At 35.4% G+C, this 25,907-nt stretch overlaps 1 protein-coding gene across 3 annotated transcripts; it reads right to left on the bottom strand.

The window, feature by feature from the left end:
* Nucleotides 1-356: 356 nt before the first annotated feature.
* LOC125261509 lies at nucleotides 357-24,525 on the bottom strand. Of its 3 annotated transcripts, none has more exons than XR_007183328.1 (6): nucleotides 24,357-24,525; nucleotides 23,747-24,068; nucleotides 22,647-22,994; nucleotides 17,243-17,353; nucleotides 16,958-17,041; nucleotides 357-636 (listed from the first exon to the last, which is right to left on the bottom strand). XR_007183328.1 is itself a non-coding variant. In XM_048180064.1 (5 exons), exons 2-4 carry the CDS (start codon nucleotides 24,033-24,035, stop codon nucleotides 17,268-17,270), a joined length of 723 nt encoding a protein of 240 aa, XP_048036021.1. In that variant the 5' UTR covers nucleotides 24,036-24,068; nucleotides 24,357-24,525; the 3' UTR covers nucleotides 14,631-17,041; nucleotides 17,243-17,267. The 3 variants fall into 3 exon arrangements, 1 of the variants encoding a protein (XP_048036021.1); XR_007183329.1 differs by having other exon boundaries at nucleotides 357-646; XM_048180064.1 differs by lacking the exon at nucleotides 357-636 and having other exon boundaries at nucleotides 14,631-17,041.
* Between the last annotated feature and the right edge of the window lie 1,382 nt (nucleotides 24,526-25,907).

Here is a 25,907-nt window from a genome sequence, read left to right on the forward strand (position 1 = left end):
CCTGCTCACTGTCCTGCAAAGTGTAGCTCCAACCCAACTCCAAAAAAACTTGCTTTGGCGTTAACTTTGTAGGACAGTGGCCCTCCAGGAACAGGTTTGGGCAACTCTTTATCATTTTGTAGCTAGAGATCACAGTCACACTCACTGTCATTAGATTTATCCTCATTTCCATTTATTTTCCAGCTCGTCTGCCTGTTCCTGTCATCAGCAGAAACTCTTCACAATGTTCATCATCATCATCATCAAATTGTTCATTGGTGTGTTCAGCTGTGAATGTGAGTCATGTGACTCTCTCCTGGTACAAAGGAAACAGTTTATTGTCCAGCATCAGTGTGTCTGATCTCAGCATCAGTCTCTCTCTACCTCTGGAGGTGGAATATCAGGATAAAAACACCTACAGCTGTGTGCTGAACAATCCCATCAGCAACCAGACTCAACATCTGGACATCACTCACCTCTGTCACACATGTGCAGGTACAACAGAGCTGATTTTAGTGTTCATGTACAAATTCACTCGCACTAAAAACTGTCTCTCTTTTACTCTGCTTCTCATCCTCCAGATTCTCTGATAGTGTTGATCTCTGCTGCTGCTGCTGGATCTCTGTTGATTGTAGCTGGATTTGGGATCTTCTGCGTCTGCAGGAATCTCAGAAAAACAAAAGGCAAGTGTCACCTACTGCTTTTAAACAAGTATTAAATATACACTAAGCCTGGTTTCGCAGACAGGGTTTAGATTAAGCCAAGATTAGGCCTTAGTAAGTAGCTTTTATAAACACATTACTGGTGTGAATCTTGAGACAAAACAATGACACTGACATATTTGAAGATTGCCAGTGCAAGTTTCCTTCAGTTAAAACAGTTTAAACATGCATTTTAGTCAGGGACTATCTTAAGCCTGTGAAACTGGGGGTATACCTTTTAATAAACTCATAGCCCTAATTATCATGAGGTGAACACGTGTAGTTATTGAGTTATCTATATAACACTGTACAGCACTCTTTACTCTTCACTCTCACAAGCAGTGCATCACAACACATTGTAAGTACAAACATAGAAATGCCATCTCAAATAATCCAATACAATGGGTGTATACTTTTTTTAGAAGACGTTGTATTCATTATAGTCTAGTCGGCAAACATTGATGGGTATTGCATCATGTATGATGCAATACCAGCTTCAGATTGCATCCAGTCATAGATCCAGTCAAAGTTGTATTTTAGTCATTTCTGGTTTAAATTGATATCCCTTCCCTTTGTTACTTGAGTATCCTCCACCATTCTCAAGTCAAGGGTCATATATACTGACCCAATAACATATCCTGAAAACCAGAGCCAATCAACAATTTTAAGCATAACTTTCTATCTCAGTGACCCAGAATTAGTAAATGTTGACTACATTTATTTCAGAAGCATTTTGCCTGTAGATTAGTTTAATAAAACAATTTATAACTTTGTGAACAAATTTTAACCTGTGTGAAGATGCAGCCCTCTATGAATGATGATTTTTCATTATATTGTACAGCTTTAATGCCAATTACATTTCATCATTAAAAAATAATGCAAATTACTTAATATTTGTTAGATATTCATTCATACATTTATAAATTGTGTAAAGAATGTCTTTCTAAATTTAATGATATTGTTATTGTTCAAACAGTTCAGAATTGTGAAGATGAAATCATTTACACAGAGCCAACAAACTACAAACGAAAAGCACAGAAACTGGTAAAATCATTTATTTTAATTTATGTTCTGTCTGTGTGTCATTTTAGCAGTGTGAAATGCTGACTCACATCGCATAATACTCAATACACTCAGTCAGGATATTGTTAAATTTTTGCTGTGCCAACATGAGGCACTGATGCAATATTTCCTGTGAAAATACTTGTTGTAACTTTAATACTACTGATGGAATTTGAGAAGAAGATAAAGTAAGAATCTTTGAGGGATCAAGAGTTACTTAGAAATGAGTGTAAAATTGAAAACAAAACTGAAATAAGAGTATGTGGTTTATCTGTAAATCAGTTGAGGATTACTGAAAGTGACTAGTCTTTCAAGTCAATCATGTGATTTTTTTTCTTCTTTGAATCTGAACTGTAAGACTGATTACTTCTTCTCAAGACACATACGCTGCACCTGAAATCACATACTTTCTGAGTAGGTAATGCACTTGGATTTGAATTTACTTTACAAACAAAAAAAAAAAAAAAAAAAAAAATCATAATCAAAAATCATAATCAAAAGTCATAAATGCAAAAAAGGGAGGAGGCGGCTTGTACAGTTTGTCCCCACCAATATCAAAATCAAACTAGCAATAGCAAATGTTATCATACTAAACATAATTTTGTTTGTTGTTATATGTATGATATGAGCAAGTAAGATAAGACTGTTGTCAGTACTAGCATTAACACAACACAAGCTGCAAATGTAAAACAACGTGATCATTAACTTTAAACGGCATAAATTAAAACTGCCTAATGTTACTGAATGAAATATTGACCCAGGACAAACTATAGGACTGTAAAGCTTTCGGGGTGTTGATGGATTTGATCTACTCAATCTGTTTTGATCCTCATTCTGAATCCCATCCAGATGTGATTTTTCTCAGCTTTTTGCTCAAAATGCTGCTTTTTTTAATGAAACTTACCTACATAAGTACACTGTTAACGATTTCCCTGTATTATTACAGTACAGTACTGGCAGCAGTCCATTTTTACTGTATTTTACTATATTGTAATATATATATTATATATATATATATATATATATATATATATATATATATATATATATATATATATATATATATATATATATTTATATTATTTTACTGTTAAATATATTGATAAAAAAATAATGCATAAAGCTATTTATTTTTAAAAGCAGAGGGTCTGTTCTTTCTTTTGATATATTACATACTCAGATATTCATAGAAGAAAAAATTCTGGGGGTCATTACAATTTTGTGAAAATGATCGAAAATGCTGGTGGCTGGCAACTAAAAAGTTAATAAAAGCTAATTTCAATAATTGCGCTCCAGCTGGAGCATCTTCAGTGCCATAAATCGCAAACATTGACCACATTACTTGAACAAACAGGCTAGATGTTCTGCAAAAAATTTGTGTGTGAATCATTGAAGTCAGGAAGTCACATGCGTCGAGGCCAAATAAATGGGTCATAGGACTATAAGAGTGTTGCAGACAGCAGGGCAAAGTTAAAAAATACAACTAACCAATTGTGCAAAATATAGAACAATAAATAGACGCATCAACCTCTAAAAGGTAAGGACACTTTCCATAGCTTTTGTTGTTGATGTCAAAAGGCTGTCTCAAATCAAACTCTAAGGCAGATCATCAAAAATGGCTGCAGTCTATAGGCTAAATCAAGCACATTGATTTTTTTTTTTTTTTTTTTTTAGTATTCAGTGAATTGTTTCTATTGATTTCAGTCAGTCAGTCATCTAGAAATTATCCATCTATGGCAAAATGCGGTAATGGATTCTCATTAGGGGAGTGGATTCGCATTATGAAATTCAGTTCTGGTTTTCCAAATACAATAAGTTCTCTAAAGCCAGAGCTGTTTTTCTTTTCATTCATTCATTCATTCATTCATTCATTCATTCATGAAATTCTTCACTTGGCTAGTAATAATTTAATGTTGGGCACAGTGGTTGTTTTAAATAGCACTTGTTTTGTTATGTATTCATTAAGAAAATTGTCAGTTTTCCTATTTAGCTTGCATTATGTTTAACACAGTTAACCCTGTGCAGTTCATGCTAATATTGTCAATATTTGATTTTAATTAAATGCCTTTAAACAATTTTGCTATTGTGATGCCGCTATTTGATGTCTAATGTAAAATTTGGGTCGTGAAGCTAAACCACTGAGAAGCACTGATATAGATGATTTTTTTAAGAGCATTTTATCTTTTTTTTTACAGATTGTTAAAAAAGAGGATCACACAGAGTATGCACCTGTCGCCATGAAAAGTAAATTTTTTTCTTACTAGATCCAGCAGTTTGATCACTTTTACTAGGAACCTCTGATGACAACCTTAGCTGAGTCTATGGGGATTGCTGAGAACACATTAGAGCACACATTAAAAACTAGATGGATGACATTATATTAAGATTTTTATTCTCAGCAAGGTATTTAACAATTTTGCACTGGTTTTATTTGGAGTATTATTTGGAGATCCCAGCTGACATACAGCAGGATCATTCTGAGTTTGAAGTGAGACATTCAGAGATGGATTCATTAAGACTTGTTCTCCTAACTTAACCAGTTATCAAAATTGTATAGAGTGCTTTCAAGTTTCACTCTTGAAGCATCACATTTAATTTTGTCCGTGTGTTTGCATCTCCCTTTCTCTATTTGTACAAAAATGTGGTTTAACCTGATGGGTGGACAAATATAGAGTCTGCATAAACACGTGGCATTACTCTAAGCATACACGGAAGCTTCAGAGCTCCACATATTGATTTCTTTAGAAACACCTCGCTTTCTTTCCAGTCACGTGAATACTTCAATGTTTGACGGGGTTATGGACGTTCAAGTCTACTTACTAGCACACACACACACACACACACACACACACACACACACACACACACACACACACACACACACACACTGTATTACCAGAAAATTGTATTACCAGAAATCTGAACACATTTAGCGTTGTCATGCATTTTTTGCGCTTAAATGATAAAACATCAGAGCTGCGCTCGGGTTTATATCTGTGTAAATGTGACCTGCCACACGATGGCGCTGTTGTCAACACTCCTGATGCTTCAAATATTTTCTCAAATCATGCAAAAAAAAAAAAATATTTATTTATTTCACAAAAAGGACAGTGTACATTAATCAACATTCATGAATGTAAATGTACCTAAGAGTACCCATACATTTGGTCCTATTTAGGTTCTTCTGTCACATTTACTGGATGTTTTTAGAACCTTTAGCAACATTACAGGAACCTTTAGGGGACCAAACTAGAATGTTACTGCAGCACTTCTTTCACACTGGTTCTTGGCCTGCAGATCCTGATCTGTCATAAGCACTGTGTTCATGCTTAAAACATTCAGAGATAAAATACAAAGCTGACAGACTTGTGATGTGATAAACATCAGTTACAGTAATCCAGGGAAGTCCTTATAAGCTGAAGTCTTCATCTACTCTGTCATTTTGAAAGCTCTGCGTAAGGAACAATGGCTTCTGGCAGCAGAATATAAATAGGCTGCCTGAGGAAAAACACAGAAGTGACTGTGCATAGAGTTCATTGAGGCTTATACGCTGTAGGGCCTTTGTGATTGGTTTAAAGAAATGCCAGTTATCCAGTGGTCCACAAATATGAGGAAATGGCATGTCAGATTGCAAGGATTTACTATTTGATTGTAATTTATTTTTTTTTATTATTTATTATGAGAACTTTGCATTTCACCTATAGGTGAAACGGTTGCTTCTTAACCGACATTTTCAATGGGTTTCAAATTAAGTGCTGTCCTGAATGAAACATCTCCATCTAATTAACAGGGAACCATGTTGTAACGTTCTGTTAATGTCCCACATGTCCTCTTTGTAACTTTGCTATGTGACATAGAATAACCAATATAGAACTTCACCTATAAAGTCATATCGGAAACAATATTATATGAGAACCATGTTGGAAGATTCTGTTAATGTCCCAAATGTCCTCTTTGTAACTTTCTTATGTTACCATAAAATAACCAAATTGGAGTGTCCTCCTAAAGTCATATAAGGAACCTTGAACTGCAGCACTTTCACTAGCAAAAGAGGACTTTTTAATAACATTCTGTAAAGGTTTGGAATGTTCGCTACCTTTAGAGAACCTTTAGGGTCATGAGAACATCGCCTCCTACGTAGGTATTTACTACAGATAAAAAAAGATTTTTCTTTGTACAGATGTCAATACCAAAACAGTCAAAACAGTCCCATTCACATGCACCCATGCACAGTGTACGTGCAAAAACGCTGTGTTCTGCTGCCAGGCCAGTAGTTGGCAATGTCATTTTGTAAAGAAACACTTTGCGCCTGTAGACTGAACATGTAATATGAATGAGTATGATGTCATAGTTTTCACTAATGTATAGCTTTGTGGTTTACATGGAGATGATAACAGTATAATTTTCAAAAATGCGCACTTTGAAACCTGTTTCAAAAAATGCCATTGTCATGTAAGCGAATGCCCAAAATGCATTAAAAAAATTCTGGTTTTAGTTGTAAACAGTGTCGTGTAAATGACCACTTAGTTCATTTTGGTCTATTCTTGTCGTATGTAGATGGTTGTTCTGTTTGTGAGTTTATAGCTATTGATATTCTGCTTCTTTTTTTCTTTTTTTTTGCAAATTAAGTAAGTCTGCTGTGACTAGATTTCGCTTTTTTGTTTTTTGTTTCTGCCTGTCAAGCAGGCATGGTAATTTTACAGTTATTGTATAATTAATATTTGTTCATGTCATTTTTTAAAAAAAATTGCAGCATTGAACATTATTATTTTTCCTCATTTTTTGGTTTGTTTTAATCCATCTATTATTGATGAAACTATAAGTGATTATTGATCCATCTATAAGTGATGAAGAGATCACTTATACTGAGCCGATGGAATCTGTAAGATTTTATTATTAATTTTTATTTTGTTTCCATATCATTCCAGCAGTGTTTTTGTCTGTATAATGATCTATCACACACATCAGATATTTACAAAATAATAATAATAATTAAAGCTGCAAGCAGCAATGAATGAGCCCTCACACCCGGGCTCACCGCCACCCGTTATAGCCTCAGGAAAACAGTGGGCGACATGCATGTAAGTGAGTAAATACAAAAAGTGCCACACTTCCTGCTGCCAACAGGTGGCACTTTGACTGTAACTGAATATTGTTTCATAGACAATTGGAAAAGCTTTTGGGGCAGACCTGATCTGTTGAAAAGAGATGGTATTCATCCCTCCCGGGATGGTGCTGCTCTTCTATCTAGAAATTTGGCAAATAGTCTTAGAGCTGAAACATGACAAACCAGGGCCCAGATCAGGACGCAGACAAACTGGCTAAACCGACCGTCTGCTAGCCGCCTCACGTCACAGAACTCAAATAATTCACAGCACATAGAAACTCTTTCACCTAGATATTATCACATAGAGACTGTGTCTGTACCTCGAACTAGTAAATACAAAAAACTTCCGAAACCTTTTAAGGGTAAAAATTTAATTGATGTTCAAAAAATGAAAATCACAGATAAATCAGATAAACAAATGATAAAGCTTGGGTTACTGAATATTAGATCTATTTCTTCAAAAGCACTTATTGTAAATGAAATTATCACAGACAATAAACTAGACTTGCTGTGTTTGACAGAAACCTGGCTAAAACCAGACGATTACATTACTTTAAATGAATCTAGTCCTCAAGGTTATGACTATCGACACAATCCTCGACAGAAAGGCAAAGGGGGAGGTGTTGCTGTAATTTATAGTAATATATTCAGAATCATTCAAAAGAATTTCAAATATAATTCCTTTGAAGTGATGGTGCTTTATGTAACATTATGTAAGTTGACATTTGTGCTGGCTACTGTATACAGGCCACCAGGGCACCATACTGACTTTATCAAAGAATTTGCTGATTTTCTATCAGAGTTAGTACTGGCTGCGGATAAAGTCCTTGTTGTTGGTGATTTTAATATCCATGTAGATAATAATAAAGACGCATTTGGATTGGCATTTGCAGACATTTTAAACTCTATTGGAGTTAGACAACACGTGTCAGGACCCACTCATTGTCGTAATCATACCCTAGATCTAATACTGTCGCATGGAATTGATATTGATGCTGTTGAAATTCTACAGCAGAGCGATGATATATCAGATCATTATTTAGTCTCGTGTATAATACAATTAGCCAAGGCTACAAAACCACCACCCAGCCATAAATATGGTAGAACCATCACGTCTACCACTAAAGATTGCTTTATAAATAATCTCCCCGAGCAGTTTCATCGCCTTAGTATACCTGACAACTTAGAAGAACTCGATGCCGCAACAGAAACTATTGGCTCTCTCTTTTCCAGCACATTAGATGCAGTCGCTCCTTTACGTCTAAAGAAGATTAAGGAAACTAATCCAACGCCGTGGTATAATGAGCACACTCGGGCTCTAAAACGAGCTGTGAGAAAAGCTGAACGTAGTTGGAAGAAAACAAAACTAGAAGTTTTTCGCCTTTCATGGAAAGAAAAAATGATTGAGTACAGAACGGCTATAAGAAATGCTAGATCTACTTATTTTTCAAATCTCTTAACACTCTGAGGTCTGAAGGTATCGCCGGCGATACCACCGTGTTTTTTTCTTATCAGTGTGAAAGAGACTCAAAATACTCCGTCAATGTTGCACATACAATTAAGAGTTATACACCATTTTAATCTGTGGAATATCTTCTTTCATTTGTGTACACTCAGAGTAAAAACAAAATGTTGTGCTCTTTGTAAAATAAAGAAAACTAACATGATGCGTGATCTCTCCTCTCCCTCTGAACGAACTCCAATCTGATAGTTCTTAGAAAATGAACTGTAACTTAGTGAATACTAATGACAAAAAAATTACACTTATGTCTAAAAAAACGTTAGGATATCAGGTTTTAAAACATGCAAGTCAAATCGAAAACAAACCTTCTGTGTTTATGTAATCTGTATGAAAAGAGAGCCATGTCAGAAGTCTGTGATTCAGCTCATTATCCGCTAATGCGGCCACGCCCACGGAGCCAGCGCTATTCAGACGCAAATTCAGAGGCAATACATGCATTCATCATCTCAATCGTGTATTTATTGTCTTCAAAAGTGTTTTGAATAGCCATATTTAGCGATCTCTTGCCTCTGTTAGTTCCTTGATTGTCACATGATATTCCTCTTCTTTTACTGAGGCATTTGTGGACAAAAGGGGCAGAGCGCCCTCCGGCTGCAAATGAATTAAAAACACAGCATCCAGCGCTCATAATGATGACAATAAATATAGAATAATAAATATTACTTCTGTATAGAAAATTGATATAAACATATGAGAATCCATCAATATTTCTCCAAATGTGTATGCTTTTAAGCATATTAAGAAATTATGGTCAATATAAGATTTTAAGAGTCAAAATATGAAGCTTGAGTCTTAGATCTTTTTAATGGTGTATAGTTTGTCAACTGCACATCAAGATTTAGGCTCTATAATATAACAAATATAGTAGCCTATATGAAATGCCCTAGAGGTAGGAATGTTCAGACGCTTTGCATCACAGAAATACATTATATTTTAAAGTATATTAAAATAGAAAACCATTATTTGGTTAGAGACTTGAGACTTCTTTTAAAAACATTATAATGGCATTATAATGTGTTCAATCTTTTGACTGGTAGTGTAATTTAACATAGGCCTATACAAAATTTTCTTCATATCATGTGCAATAATACATGCATGCATGAGATCACAAAAATCATGTTTTTTTTTGTCCTGAGTGGACTTTAATCCTGTTATTAGCATGATCACAGAGGGTTTTTTCACAGCCTACCTGACTGAAAGGCCTCATTAATATGGAAGTCATTTCAGGTCATTATTATTCAATTCTTTTGTCTTCTCAGGTGAGAATCACCCATTATACATGAGGATTCCCGCCTCCTCGCATACTGTGTTTCTTGACCAAAAGTGTCTTAGAAAATTTAAATCTCTCTATTGTTTTATATGAAGGAGTAGGAAGGATAATTTTTACTTCATTCTGAAGCAAAAACTCTAGTCTACAACCTCCAATACCTAGAAGTCTTATGAACACAGTTTTAATATACTTTTTTGGCCTTATTTCAGTGACTTAAGTTTTTTGTTTTTCAATAACCACGCATAAACGTTATTCCTTCAAAAACACAAACATGTACATACATGTTCCTCACATATTATTGTAGCCTAGTTTGTGCTGAATACAGTGTAATGACACTTTTTCCATTAATATGTTATGAACAACTGAAAAAAGCACAAATGTCAGGGCATGTCAAAACTTCTCCAGGGCCCCAAAAATCCTCAGACCCCTGAGGGTTAATAGAAAACAAACATAATCCTAGGTATTTATTTGACACAGTGGCTAAATTAACTAGAAACAGAGATTCAACTGCTGACGTTTCCATAGAGCACAGCAGTAATGACTTTATGAACTTCTTTACTTGCAAGATTGATAATATTGGAGAGAAAATTAAAAACATGCAACCGTCTACAGTTTCGCTTCAGACAGTGGGAAGGAAGAATTATCTAAACTTATCAAATCATCAAAATCAACGACATGTATGTTAGACCCAATGCCGACTAAACTACTGAAAGAAATGCTTCCAGAGGTCGTAGGTCCACTTCTTGATATAATTAATTCATCTTTAACACTAGGATACGTGCCAAAAACCTTTAAGCAGGCTATTATTAAACCTCTTATTAAAAAAACCTCAACTAGATCCGAGAGATTTAGTAAATTACAGGCCAATCTCGAATCTACCTTTTCTGTCAAAGATACTAGAAAAGGCAGCTTCAACACAACTGTGCTCCTTTTTAGAAAGAAATGGAATCTGTGAGGATTTCCAGTCAGGATTTAGACCATACCATAGTACTGAGACTGCTCTTGTTAGAGTTACAAACGATCTACTCCTATCATCCGATCGTGGCTGTATTTCTCTATTAGTGTTATTAGATCTCAGTGCTGCTTTTGACACTATCGATCACAACATTCTTTTAAAAAGACTTGAAAACTATATTGGCATTAGTGGAATTGCTTTGGCATGGTTCAAATCGTACTTATCTGACCGTTATCAGTCTGTAGTAGTTAATGAAGAGATGTCGTATCGATCACAGGTTCAATATGGAGTACCACAAGGCTCAGTACTAGGACCGTTGCTTTTCACTCTGTACATGCTGCCCTTAGGAGAGATAATTAGGAAGCATGGTGTTAGTTTTCACTGCTACGCTGACGATACTCAGCTCTATATTTCCTCGCGCCCTGACGAAACCTACAAATTCACAAAACTAACAGAATGCATAGCTGACATTAAAAACTGGATGACAAGAAATTTCTTATTATTAAATTCAGAAAAAACTGATATCCTAATCTTTGGACCAAAAACTTCCTCACGAAAAAACCTTGAATACTCTCTAACACTTGACGGGTGCTCCATTAAACCTTCGTCCTCAGTTAGGAACTTGGGTGTGCTCTTTGATACCAATCTTTCATTTGAAAGTCATGTTTCTAGTATCTGTAAAACCGCCTTCTTCCATCTAAAAATATATATCTAAATTACGACATATGCTCTCAATGACAAATGCGGAACAGTTGGTTCATGCATTCATGACCTCAAGACTAGATTATTGTAACGCTCTACTGGGTGGTTGTTCTGCTCGGCTTTTAAACAGACTACAGTTGGTCCAAAATGCGGCAGCTAGAGTTCTTACTAGAACCAGAAAGTATGACCATATTAGCCCAGTTCTGTCAACATTACATTGGCTCCCTATTAAACATCGTATAGATTTTAAAATCTTGCTACTTACTTATAAAGCTCTAAATGGTTTAGCTCCCCAATATCTAAGCGAGTTCTTGGTGCATTATAGTCCTTCACGTCTATTGCGATCTCAGAATTCAGGCCAGTTGATAATACCCAGAATATCAAAATCAACTGAAGGCGGCAGATCCTTTTGCTATTTAGCACCTAAACTCTGGAACAATCTTCCTAGCATTGTTCGGGAAGCAGACACACTCTGTCAGTTTAAATCTAGACTAAAAACACATCTCTTTGCTCTTGCATACACATAACACATTATCAATACATTAACATTTTTCAAATCCGTTAAAGGATTGTTACGCTGCAATAATTAGGTCGGCCGGAACCGAGAACATTTCCTATAACACTAGATATACCTGTATAAGAATGGCATCTACGCTAATATCAGTCTCTCTGCTTATCCTGAGGTTTGCCGGGTGCTGGATCCAGGCCGTATCCAGATCAGATGGAGAACCTGTGTCTGGACCTGACTACAACGTAGCCCAGGAGACAATGGGCCTACAGATCCAGTTCTGGCTGCATCTATAATTCAGATTTTTAATCCCCGTATCCGCTTACATATATTTATATATAATATATAAATGTATAATTCAGATTTTGATCTCCATATCCATTCACATATATTATATATATCTTCCAAGGGGTTTTTTCCCTCCTAGGACTTCTCCTAGGGGGTTTTTTCCACCCCTGGGAGTCAGCCGACATTGGCTTAATGTAGCACCATCTTGTATATGTTACATATTACCACGCTTGTTTGTACAGCTTATTTTTAACCACTTCCCTTTTTTCTGTGCTTCTAATATGTAAAGCTGCTTTGAAACAATTACCAATTGTAAAAGCGCTATATAAATAAATTTGACTTGACTTGACTTGACTATTGCCATGTAGATGTCTTCAGGCCAGGACTAACATTAAACGTGAAGTTTGGAGCAGATCGGACATCGTATGCCTGAGTTATAACAACGTAGCACAAAGGGCACTTAATTGAAATTTTGTAGGTGGCGCTATCGAGCCATTTTGCCACACCTAATTCTGAAACCCATATCAGATGTGAAGTTTCACCACTTCTGACCCATGTGCAAAGTTTCATGAGTTTTTGAGAACGCTGATTCCACATAACACTGAGATTACTCGCACAAACTGGCTAGCTCTGGTGTAAAATCCTTCATGTGAATCGCTAAAGTCAGGAAGTCACATGTTACATCAAGACCAAAGAAACGGGTCATCATGGGTCTGTTCTAAGAGGGTCACAAGCAGCAGGGCAAAACAAATACAATACAACTAACCATATAATCGTGCAAAAGAAAAGACAATAGACTTTTAAAATGGAAGCGCAAACACCTGATGTTGATGTCATAAGGCTATTGTTATCTGGCATAAATTCATTCATAGAGAATCTTTACTTAAGGTTACTATTAATACAATATTGGTCACACTTCTGTGATTTAGGCATTCACAAAATTGTCAATTTTTCTATTCAGCTTGTGTTATGGTTATGATTTAATTTACATACTGTATGCCTTTATTACTATATTTCAATATTTAATCATTTTGATTGTAAAGAAATGTGTTTACTTGAAATGAAACTAATGGGAACTTGATCTTAATCTTAATGCTTAGCAGGAAGAGGAAGTTAAAGATTTTATTATAAAACATCAACAATTTTTTTCCCCACAGAAAGTTAAAGGGGAAGATCTTGTGGAATATGCACCTGTTACAATGAGGAAGTGATCACATTTCTTTCTTTTTTTTTCTTTTTTTTTTTTAGTACAAATGACTAGATCCGACATGTGATCATTTCACTATAAACTCTTGCAAAGACTGTCTATGGTTGAGCTTGTGAGATTTACCACATTTAAACATGATATAAAAACTCAAGATTTTTATATATTTATTTTTAGATTTTAAGTTATTCTTATATTTAACAGTTTTACACTGGTTTTATTTCAAGTATGATCTGGAAATCCCAGCAGACATGCGGCAGAATCATCAGTGCTTTACTTTACCAATTATCAGTATTGTATAAATAAATTCAACATTTTCTATACTCTTAAAGCCTCAAAACTCATTCAGATTGCATTTACATCTCAAATTTATATGGCTGTATAAATATTTATGGCTGTACAAATATATGGCTGTACAAATATGTGTTTTGAAATGGTTGAGTAGAAACTGGTTACTTGTTACTGGAAGTATGTGGTTCTTTTCATATTTGATGTTGATGTAGTCTATCTACATTCCATCTACATTCATCAGCACCCACTAAACAAAGTTATGTCCAGAAGACAAAAAAAAAAAAAAAAGACGCCATAAAAAACTTTCAGTCTGGCTCCTCAGTAGGCGTCTTTTCAACGTATGACTTTTGTGACAAAGACGTTGAAAAGACATCCATTGAGGAGCCAGACTGAAAGTTTTTATGACGTCTTCTGAACATCCGATATATACGTTCGTTGAACCTCGGTACAAGGATATAAAAAAAAAAAAAAAAAAAGCAACTGTTTGCCTCTGGCAGCTATCAAGCATTCAATCCATCTCATAGCTACTCTGTAGGGGAAATTCCAAAATTCCAAAAAACTTGTGACACACATTTAAATTACATATTTTCAATCAGGAACAAAATCTCACCTGCATGTGATGGATGATGTCACTGTTTTCACAAATTTACATTTTTGTAGTTTATACAGAGAATAATGGTAGCCCTTTGACTCTTTTCCCTAAACAAGTGGTTCTCAAACCTTTCCTGGAGTACCAGCAGCACTGCATGTTTTGCATGTCTCCCTCATCTATCACACCTGATTTAACTCATGAGCTCATTAGTAAAGACTGGATGTGTCAGATATAGAGAGACATACAAAATGTTCAGGGCTGCTGCTCCTCCAGGACAGGTTTGGGAACCAGTGCCTTAAACAATCATAACACACGGCATAGAGGGCCATCTAGTGTCAAAAATGATCTTTTATTGAATTTTTATAAGAACAAAATGTCCAAATGTGGACTTTTGATGCAGATTCACCATGTGTGAGATGAAATAAGAATACAATAAATAGGCAAAATCATATTAAAATAAACATGCTTTATTTTATCAAATGACCACAGAGTGCCTTCCTTATAAACTGTCTGATATTTCATATAATAAAATACAGTATGTGTTCTACAGACAGTACCACATGAGAGTGCCGTCTAGTGCTCTATCCTGGAATTCACATTGGTGAAGGTGAGGTGCAGGGGTTCTCAAATAAACTCTAACGGGCCAGATATAGTGCATCAGTTAAAATCATTTATCATTGATTGATTCATTGATTGACTCACAGCATGAGTAAATCATGTATGTGTTGTGATCTGCGGCTGATCGCTGTGATTTTCAGGAACAGAATTTTGAGAAAAACAGGTTTAAATAACTGTCACCCATGAAAATGCATTATCTAAACTTTAATGGTTGTAATTCAAAAATGCTTCGGAATATAGACCTAAGGTTGGTCTTGTTTTAAAGAAGACACTTGGCAGATTATTGTAGAAGTGAAGTTAAGGTTTATGAAAATGTAAAAATATAATTGTTTATATTTTATAATAATATATTAAAAAACATGTTTTACTCTTAAACTGCGAGAAAATAAAAGCCAAAAATGTCAACATTCCAAATTTTAGGTTGATATTGCTTTTGGTAAGATTTTGTTTCGGTGCAGTACCACACGTTTTCACTAGATGATATCCAAGCTCCATTACTGACCATTTAAGGGTACCTCCATATGGTTTGAGTGATCTGAATCATTTCCATATTTTCATACATTTTATGAAATAGACATCCTATTCAGAAGTAGTATGGACAGTTTGCCAGTATTTGATTTGAATTCAACCTCTAATAAAAATTTGAACGTGTGTTCATTATAGCTCCATTGTTCTCTTCTGCTTCGCCTCACGATAACGTTGTATTAGAAAGGTGCCGTAGTTTACACAGAACTGGAGGGAAATTTGCATTAACACACCTCCAATCTTGTTATGTGGTTTATTTTGATAGGTGAGCTGTCTTTGTAGTGTTAAGAGATGGAAACCTTTTTTTTTTTTTTTTTACACCTCTGCCCGACATTGATATTACAAGTTTATTGTTTCAGAAAATAAAGTAGTGTTTAGCTGGTTTTTACTTTAAGGCACATTTTCTCTTGGGTGATACAAGTTAAAGAAAACATAAAAGAAGTTTAAAGAACCCCCCACCCCCCATTTTTCCAAAAAAGTGATAATATTCTACAAGACAAACACACTGACAGAATTAAATTCAATGATTTACAAACACAAAAGAAGAAAAAACTTCACATTGGACAATCCTTGCACAGCTACTTCATAAACTTGTTGGCAGTGATATAAACTAATCAGCACCTCATAAAACATCACAGTGTTTGGTTCACAGTTTCAATAAGACAGAATGTAACACTTTCAATGTGTTTCATTTTTGTACATTCAAATCAACAATAAAGAGATATAAAACATGAATATTCAATTACTGTACAAATGGCAATGTTGTATCATGTATACTCACATTTGTGTAAAATTGTGCTGTAATATTTCCTCGTTACAAACATCACATCAGTATGTTTCAGATTTAACTCCAGAGTAACAACATGAGCCTGTATCATCATTCAGTTATGGTTTTGAATGTAATAAATACTCTAAGGAAAGTATTTAACCAACTTAGGAAAATAAATAAATGCATTTCCATATACTACACCAAGCTGGTTAAGGATTGTTTGGTGCTATTCCCATTTCATATTTGGTCAACCAGTGTTTTATGATAAAGGTGGATGAACAAGAGTTAGTGTTATAAACATTAGCAACATTATGTCTCAAGTCTTTTCCAGTAACAGCAACAATACTAGTAAAACACTTAGTATCAGTAGTGCAAACTATGAAGAGCGCCCATATGAGGCTGTGTGTAAGTCAAATGCACTTTTTGGTCATATTGCTCCTTCTTGGTGAGGTATACTTGTACACATAATAGGTCTTATAGTACAAATGACAAGAAGCAAATTACTCACTGTTCCTGTCTGAATCACTTTAGCAGCTTTAATAAACTTCGATACTGAAAAACTGTTCTCTGTAACTGTTCTGTGTTCTGTTGTAACGTGTTGCTTTGTTTCTTATTTTATTTTTTGTTAGTCTTTTTTGAAGCAATATAAGCCTACATGTTTTAATGCATCATTTATTTATTTATGTTGTATTTAAATTGTTATGTAATATAGGTCAAATTTCACTTTATTGGTACAGGGCTGGCTACTGAAATCAATTACTCTGTGAGTGATGAGTATTTCAGTGTGAGCTCTTCTCTTCATAATTTCCACATGAGGTCTTTTCTGTGTCCATCTTCATATAAAGCATCAAAATAATGTCTCACCGTCAGTCTTAGTCTGGTTGGGGGACGATTCATTGGGAGTCTGGTTCTGTTTAGGGGACGAGTCTCCTACAGATGATCATTTTACTGTAAGAAAACACAGATTTACAGAAGGTAAAAGAAATGGAAAGGATTGTTGTTTTTAGTTACACAAACTGATGTTTGAGGAATGTAAGGAGGGATAAATATTTATCACAGTGTCTTAAACTTACAAATGTATTCACCATAATTCTTTTTGCACAGTAAATCTCATATATCTTGTTAAATCAGCTGTAATACGGTACTTACTTTCTGTGGTGATTTTTTTAGTAGGTCAGTGGCAACACTGATAAATCACACCAGCTGCAGCCACCAGCAGAACACCACCACCAATAGCAGCACTTATTCCTGCAATTTCACCTGTAGACAGACATTATTACTAGAAAATTGACTGATAGTTCATTTTACTGATATCATCTCTTTACACCAGGGGTTTCCTCAGTTCTGGAGGGCCACTGTCCAGCAGAGTTTAGCTCCAACCACCCTTACGAAAAAGAAGTTTATTCAAGTGTGCAATTAGTATACTTCTTTTAAACTAAAAATAAGAAAGTATACTTTCAGTCTACTCTTTATATACTTCTCAGAAATATACTTTATGTACTTCTGAGATATATACTCAAAATTGCACTAAAGTATACTTGACAAAAGTCTAAGTATGTTTGGCCTATACGTGGACTTGTTTATGGACTCGATCTACTTTAAATAAAAAAAAATAAATAAATAAACTTACTTATATTTAAGTGTTGATAAAAAGGATTCATGAAGCTAGAATAAAATGTTTTTAAAATGGAAAGAGTTAAAGTACAGTTCAAGGTATTTCAAGTATAAAAAATAATACCTAAAACTGCAGTGTTAAATTAACTCTCCAGGGAGTACATGTGAGACCATACTCAAGAGTGTTAAAGTGTTAAAATAAGAGTGTTAAATGAACACTGAAAAGTGTTAAAGTTAATAAGATAATTAAGTGATTAATTGAGTGATGATTGAGCATTATTGAAGACACCTGATGATAACAAGCAGAATCACCAAAGGAGAAAATCACAATTTTTAAGCCACCATCGTGGAGATGAGTGTTTGTTTTAGTTGGGCTCTTGACCCTTGACATTTTAAAATAAAATTTTGTTTGGGCTGTTTTAACTGAGTTATAACATCCTGACAAACAAGTGGAAAAAAATGATCAGGTGGTGTTGGTTATGTTTTCACATAATCATTATTTCATCTGAATCACTGAATTCATTTAGAGCCCAATCTCTGAGTTATGCCTCGTTTCCACTGAGCGGTTCGGTACTGTACGCATTTTTTTCCGTTTCCTTTGTCAAAAGTTGTGAATGGTACCCTAATTCCGAACCGTACCGTACCACTTTTTTGGGACCCTTTCGTTGGGGTACCAAGCATAACAGTACCGTACCAAAAGGGTGGAGCTACACTCTGCAGAACGTTGATTGGTTGACAGAGAATCGTCACTTGCGCGTGCTACAAGGGGAATGACAACACAAGAGGCGCCACACAAATGAGGTTCAGGCAATGCATGCATTGATCATCTTCACTTCATGTAGGCTATATAACAAAACAAAATATAAAACACAACCCTGCCTCTTTTCGTTTTTATTTTAAAAAATATGAAACCTATTAATGTGTGGTTCAGGCAGTGCATATGTACTCTGATTATCTTCACTGTATGTAGCCTATAATAAAATGAAATAAGACAAAACAACCTTCTCTTTTTGTTAAACGTCAGTTTTAATTATCAATAATAACCATTATAAATAAAATATGAGAAGCTATACAATAAGAAATAAAGACAAGCAAACAATTCAGTCAAACGTACAGCGCACTACAACGGTAAAGTTAAATAAATATATAAAGTTATAAAACTTCACTTTCCCCTCAGCCAAAACGATTTGCCCGGGAACAAGTTATAAATTCATGAGACCAAAGAATGCCCGTTATACACAAGATGAATGATATCTTGTTTTTAACCATTACAGAGACATCAGAGCCAGCGGCGAATGTCAGAAGGACTAGCCGAGGTACAGCTGCTCTCGGCTGGGTACATGAGCACCGAGCGCCCGGTGATCGCCTGGATCTCACAACTCCGACAACGTCAGATCAAATTTTCAAATAGGCGCTATCTTTATAAATTAACCACAGATTTGAGATTTAAACAACTACATTCTCGCCTGAAAAACTTTTAAAACATTTAATGACACAGTAAAATAGTTTTTAAATTACGCGGTTTTTCTCCTCCGCTTGCTGGTAGGTGCTGCTGCATGGACGTCTGAACTTTGCGATCTTGGTATTCTGAAACGCCGAATGCAAAGCTCGTCTTCTTTTTGTGACAGACAGCCTCAAGCCGAGAAGCAAGAACAAGATCTGCTGTAGTATGTCCTCCATTGTTGTTTACTATATCGTTTTCTTTTTCGCACGAGAATGACGTCGATCACTATTTTCCGGCTACACCACGCCTATCAAGTAAGGGTACTGTTTGCGGTGGAAACGCAAGCCTGATCATGGTGTACCGTTCCGAACCGTACCGAACCGAACCGTACCGCTCAGTGGAAACAAGGCATTAGATTTACGTTATTGATTACAGCAGCACAAGATCCGCTTTATCAATATAATCTGAAGGATTTCACAAACAGTTGTTCTGAGCAAAAAAAATTTTTTATATATATATTTCTTTTAGGCACACACAGACATCAAGAATCAGCCTGTGAATCTCAACGATGGTGACAAGCAACATATTCTGATCAACAGATCAACTCTGAATATTAGAAAACAAGCTACTAAAAAGTCGCATAAACGGAACAAAATAAAATATGAGAATAAAGAAAATTACTAAGACAATTCAGCTCATAATTTATTCATGCAGCAATGCATGATGGGAGATTGGTGTTGGAGAATTTTGATTGGTGGCACCCAGAATGCACTGCAACATGGTTTATTATTCTCACCCATAGACTGTAAAAAAAGATGGACGACGCAACGCCGCTTCCTTCCATTGTATTGAACTGAAGCCAAAATGGGCTGATGAATGGGCGCTGACACGTTACGCAATACGTCAAAAAAAAAAAGTTTGGAGCCTGGGCATGCGCAGAAGGAATCGTCAGTGGAGCCGGAGGCGGAGTCGCGATATCAAACTTCCGCCCAGACGACTGCGTCATCATTCATGTATTTTAAATAGACTATAAAAATTATAGACAATTTAAAAGTCTACCTATAAAATAATAGGCTATTCTGTTTCTAGAGCAATAATATTTTTGAAACAGCAAATTCAGTAGATAAAATCAATATAATATGCCACTAGAAACAACTCTAAATCGTCAGAAACGGTCCTGCCATTTTAAATCAAGTTCAACTAACGTTACAGGAGATCGATTGCTGTAATTAGAGTAAGCTATCATTAGTTTTGTCCTGCTAATTATTATTTTATACCCATAAAAATAATAAGTAACTGCCAGATAACGATCACCTGCTTTTTCCCGACATGGTTAACATTAGGTGCGTTATCTTAACTAATAACATTTATTAATTAGCTTATAACGCCCACATTTGATGTTACAGAAAAAAAGTTCAGTGATCCGTCAGATCCTGTAGGTCGGTTAGTACAGTTTACTGCTGAACAACTCATTTTGTTGGTGTTAAATAACAAAGAAATCGAAAATTAACAGTTAGTTAATACATCTTCAATCTCCCCTCGAAGCTCCGACAGTCCTCAGACAAGCTGTCAATCAACTTCGAATCATGACGACACGGCCCGTTTTTATAGCATCAAATTGCTAGCTAAAATCTAAATCATCACAAAAACGAACAATTGAATATATATCAGTGTGATAACAACTACCTTAAATGACCAAAGCCATCTTTCAGAAAGTTTTATTTGAAGCAGAATTTATTTTTAGGTTTTCACTGAAGTCTCATTCGACTGCATTGAGAGGGCGGGGTTTATGACCTGTACTGCATCCAGCCTCCAGGGGGCGATCAAAGAGCCCGTGGCTTCACTTTTCAGAACGTATGAGACACACCCGTTCTCACCACTGTTGAGATTCACAGACTGATTCTTGATGTCTGTGTGTGCCTAAGATAAAGATTTTTTTTTTTTTTTTTTATCAGAACAACTGTTTGTGAAATCCTTCAGATTACATTGATAAAGCTGATCTTGTGCTGAAGAATCACAGTGCTGCTGTAATCAATAACGTAAGTCTAACTCAGAGATTGAGCTCTAAATGAGTTCAGTGATTCAGATCAAATAATGATTATGTGAAAACATAACCAACACCACCTGATCATTTTTTCTATTTGTTTGTCTGGATGTTATAACTCAGTTAAAACAGCCCAAACAAAATTTTATTTTAAAAAGTCAAGGGACAAGAGCCCAACTAAAACAAACCCTCATCTCCACGATGGTGGCTTAAAAATTGTGATTTTCTCCTTTGGTGATTCTGCTTGTTATCATCAGGTGTCTTCAATAATGCTCAATCATCACTCAATTAATCACTTAATTAACTCAATAACTTTAACACCGCTTCAGTGTTCATTTAACACTCGTATTTTAACACTTTAACACTCTGGAGTATGGTCTCACATGTACTCCCAGGAGAGTTAATTTAACACTGCAGTTTTTGCTGTGTAGGAACATAGAAGTATGCTTAAAGTGCAAAAATAATATATAAAAAGTAAACTATAAGTGTGATGTCATGTTCACTTAAAGAAAACTTAAAAGTATACTTGCACTAAACTAGCAGTTTACTGAGAGTATATTTCAAAGTGTACTTTCGTATACTAAAAATGTAGCTACTACTAGTATTAAAATAGTAAACTACTAGTACACTAGTATAAGTTCACTTTTAGTACAGATGCAGTACAAATGAGAAACGTAGCTGTGAACTAGTTAAAGTTTACTACTGTTACACTTATAGTACACTTAAACGTATACTTCAATTGGGCCAATTTAGTCCCAAGCGGTATTAAAATAGTACACTTACAAGTTTACTACTAGTACTTTGATATTATACTTACTACATAAAGTATACTTAAAAAATATACTTGAACATTACTTTAGTATACTTGATCAAATGAACTTGAAGTATACTAGTTTTTCGTAAGGGTAGTGAATGCGGAGCCTGAGTCTGTGCACTAATGAACGTGGAGACCTAGTCTGCGCAGTAGTGAACGTTTTTATAGCATCAAATAACTAACTAACCCCCCCACCCACCCACCCACCCACCCACACACACACACACACACACACACACACTTGAATTTACATCAAAGTGATAAAAACTACCTAAAATAACAGAAACTATCTTTGGAATAAAAATATTTGAAGGGTAATTTGATTGTTTAATTTGCCGCATGTCCCATTACATTACATAATTTATGAGCTATATGGCATCCAGCCACCTGGAGGGCGAGGTACAAGAAACGTTTTTGGCTTCACATTTCAGGACTTGTGCGGCACATTTGTGTGTAATTGTGGTGCATTGTGGGATTGAATGAGTGTACTCGATAATGTCCACTAAAGTTTTGGAAAACACTACACATGGATGTCCCCTCAAATAGCACAGTTATTGGGTTGATTTAAAAATAGGCTATTAAACTGTTTTTAAAGTTCCCCGATGAAAAGAGCACTGAATGACTGAATAATACTCACCAATGACAGAAACACTGAATCTCTTCACTCTGCTGATGCTGAAGCTGCTGTTGTTGCAGGTGATCTGTAGTTTATAAGGTCCAGAGTCTGTGGTTCTGGTGTTTGTGATGGTCAGAGATCCAGTCTGACTCACCATAAGTCTCTCTCTGAATCTCTCATTACCATGTTCACACTGAACATCTGTACAAGTTTTATTGGGATCTCCAGTGATTTTTGCAATTATGGTGTCATCAAAATACCATGTCATCACATCATTTGGATCTTTTACTTCATCAGGATCTAGACTAACATATTCTCCCTTGTTCACTGATATTGTCTTCATTTTATATTGTTCAGCAGCAGAAACACCTGAAACACAAACCAACAGCTGATTGGAGGATCTTTTGGCTAAAGATGAAAGTGATTGCACAAGTCCTTTCTTGACTTATATTTTAACCTGAAAAGATACATGCATGCATGGTTTGTGCTTCTAAACTCATTTGACCTGAAATCAACATTTTAACAGATAATAACAGAAGGTGAACATCCATGACATGATTAGATTCTCTCATCTCTATCAGAGCTCAACTGCAGCCTCAGATGAAGAAAAAAACAACAACAAAGATTTACGGAAATGGCAATTCTATTCAAGTTTGCATATTTGCAGACAGCTGTGCAATGTGCAAGTAGCCTTGCCATATCCCAAACATATGTTTTAGTTTGATACTGACCTAAGCCCTTATCAAATGTGCAGGTGTCAATTTCTGTCTTTTTAAAAATGTGGAGGTCCTGAACCCCCTGTCTCCTGTGTGCCTGCATGGATGTGTTCTATATACACAATCTGTCAGATCTCTTTAGATCTCACAACACTATGTTGGAGCACCCCCAGCACTGCACATTTTGTCTCATTTACTACACCTGATTCAACTCATGAGCTCATCAGTAGAGACTGCAAGACCTGAAATGTGCAGTGCTGGAGGTACTACAGGTTTGAGAACTACTGGTGTAAGTGAACTAACATAGGCCTTACAGGAACATAAAATAAATAGTTCTGAGTATAACATTTTAAAAATAAAAAAAAATACATTAACAAGTGATGTAAACATTCATTAACGACTCACCACGGACAGTAACACTGAAGATCTTTTCACTGCTGCTGCTGCTGAAGAGCACTAGTTCATATTCTCCAGAGTCTGTGTTTCTGGTGTTTGTGATGGTCAGAGATCCAGTCTGATGATCCAGCTTCAGTCTGTGTCTGAATCTCTCAGTTCCTTCATTACACTGAACATCTGTACAGTTATAACTGAGATCTCCACTGATCTGAGCGATGCGAGTGTCATTAATATACCATTTAATCTCTTCTTCTTGGTTTGTTTGAACACCAATGTAGAATGACTGAATCTCCCTCATTCACAGACAATGACACTCTGTCTGAATAAACACCTGATGCCCCAGAAGGAAAAAAAAAAAAAAAAACATTAATCAAACAAAAATATACAATAATGCTTTCAAAATGTTATTTTCTACAGATCACAAAGATTGTGAATAAACAAATATGTCCGTTATCATAATGTAACAAATTGCAAAAGAACATCGATTTATAGGCCCTATATTCACTCATCAGACCACGTTTTAATAGACTTTTAGATTTGTATTAGGCTAACCATAGTAGTTTTCATCGATGCCCGGAAGAGTGACTAGCAAACTTTGATGTTGAAGATTGCAACTTACCACGATCGGAAAAAAACAAGAACACCGAGAGCCACTTAAAGATACGCTTCATTTTCGCCACTTTCTGCTCAGACAAATGAGTGCAGATTCTAATCCATAAAAGTGTTCCTCTTTTTGTTGCTTTTAATGGCGACGTAGTGTTTGAACTAAAGTGAAAGTGATATATGATAATCACACCAGATAACCGCGTGATGACGTAGTCACAGTTCGTGGCGTTTAGTCTGCATGCAGTCTGTATAAAATATCGTAAATAAAATTGTATGCAATTTTAGAATATTACATTACGATGGGTAAGCATTTTGAATATTACATTATTTTTCATGCTGAAAAACTGCTGATAAAAGACAAAATATATATATATTTTTAAAATAATTTTTCATAAAAATAAAATATCCCTTAATTTAGGAATAATGTAGGCTAGTGTTTCGTTCAATTATGTGTGTTTACGTAACCATATTTTGCGATCCAATTTGTCGTGACAAAATCTTCCACAAAATCTTCTACTTATATATAGTTTTAACTGTATATAAAAAAACAAGTCCCCATTTAGATAGCTAAGTAGTGGGTGTGATATTCATGTATTACCTACGTTAAAAACGGTTTATAAGTCATAGTAGATAATGTAAAATATTATTGACTTTTCTCTTTATTTTTTATTTTGGAAAGAATGTGTGTGTGTGTGTGTGTGTGTGTGTGTATTTATATTTAGGGTGCAAGACTAAAAATATTATTACTTATGTTCAATTGTCATCTGTAATAGATAGCAGCAAATTAAGACACAAGACATAAGAAAAAAAGTGTAAAATAATGAGATATCAATACATATCGTTTCAAAGCAGCTTTACAGAAAATGCATGTGTCTACATTACAATTTATAGTAATCAGTTATCTGAGGTGACTGAGTCCAAATTATGTCATGTCATAAATGTACATACAGTGTACAAATCACACAGTTAGCTATAAGTAATGAATAAATGTTAACAATGATAAGGAAATAGTATAGAAAAAAAAATTGGAATGGTGCATGTTGATCCAGAGTTTGGATCAAGTCCAAACAGGGGTTGGGGACCTTGAACCCAGGATCTACATTATATATAAGACATTACATATCCAGCATTTCAGATAAGCACCAAACACCCAGCCAGCAGAGCCATGTGGGGCCCAAATGGGTTTGACCTGGGCTATCTAACTGGGACCCAGCCAGTTTTGCACCCAGTTTCCATGTAGGCCCCACATGGATTTGCCCAGATGAAATGAACACTGCTTAGTGTGCACACTACAGGCTGTTTAATGTAACACTTAATCAGTGTTGGAGGTAATGAGATAATTAAGTGATTGAATAATGATTTTGTATTAGTGAAGAACACCTGCTGTTAACAAGCATAATCACTGAAGGAAAGAGAAACACAAGAACTACTTCCAGCCACAGCCTTGGCTCTGCTGGCTGGGCACATGCAAGCTTTAAAGTGGGACTATAATCTGGATAAATTTAAACATCAAGATTTCCCAGACAAAAACAGTGGTGAAGTGTAAGACAGACTGCGATAACTT

The sequence above is a fragment of the Megalobrama amblycephala genome, unplaced genomic scaffold (assembly GCF_018812025.1).
Source record: "Megalobrama amblycephala isolate DHTTF-2021 unplaced genomic scaffold, ASM1881202v1 scaffold419, whole genome shotgun sequence".
NCBI classification, from domain to species: domain Eukaryota; kingdom Metazoa; phylum Chordata; class Actinopteri; order Cypriniformes; family Xenocyprididae; genus Megalobrama; species Megalobrama amblycephala.

What these genes read in the sequence shown, in the direction of transcription:
- LOC125261509 (XM_048180064.1), bottom strand. Translation starts at nt 24,035, where the DNA reads ATGAGGGAGATTCAGTCATTCTACATTGGTGTTCAAACAAACCAAGAA. An exon ending in CTTCAGTGTTACTGTCCGTG is followed by an intron (nt 22,995 to 23,746) that starts GTGAGTCGTTAA and finishes TTTGTGTTTCAG; the next exon opens with GTGTTTCTGCTGCTGAACAA. An exon ending in ATTCAGTGTTTCTGTCATTG is followed by an intron (nt 17,354 to 22,646) that starts GTGAGTATTATT and finishes GTCTGTCTACAG; the next exon opens with GTGAAATTGCAGGAATAAGT.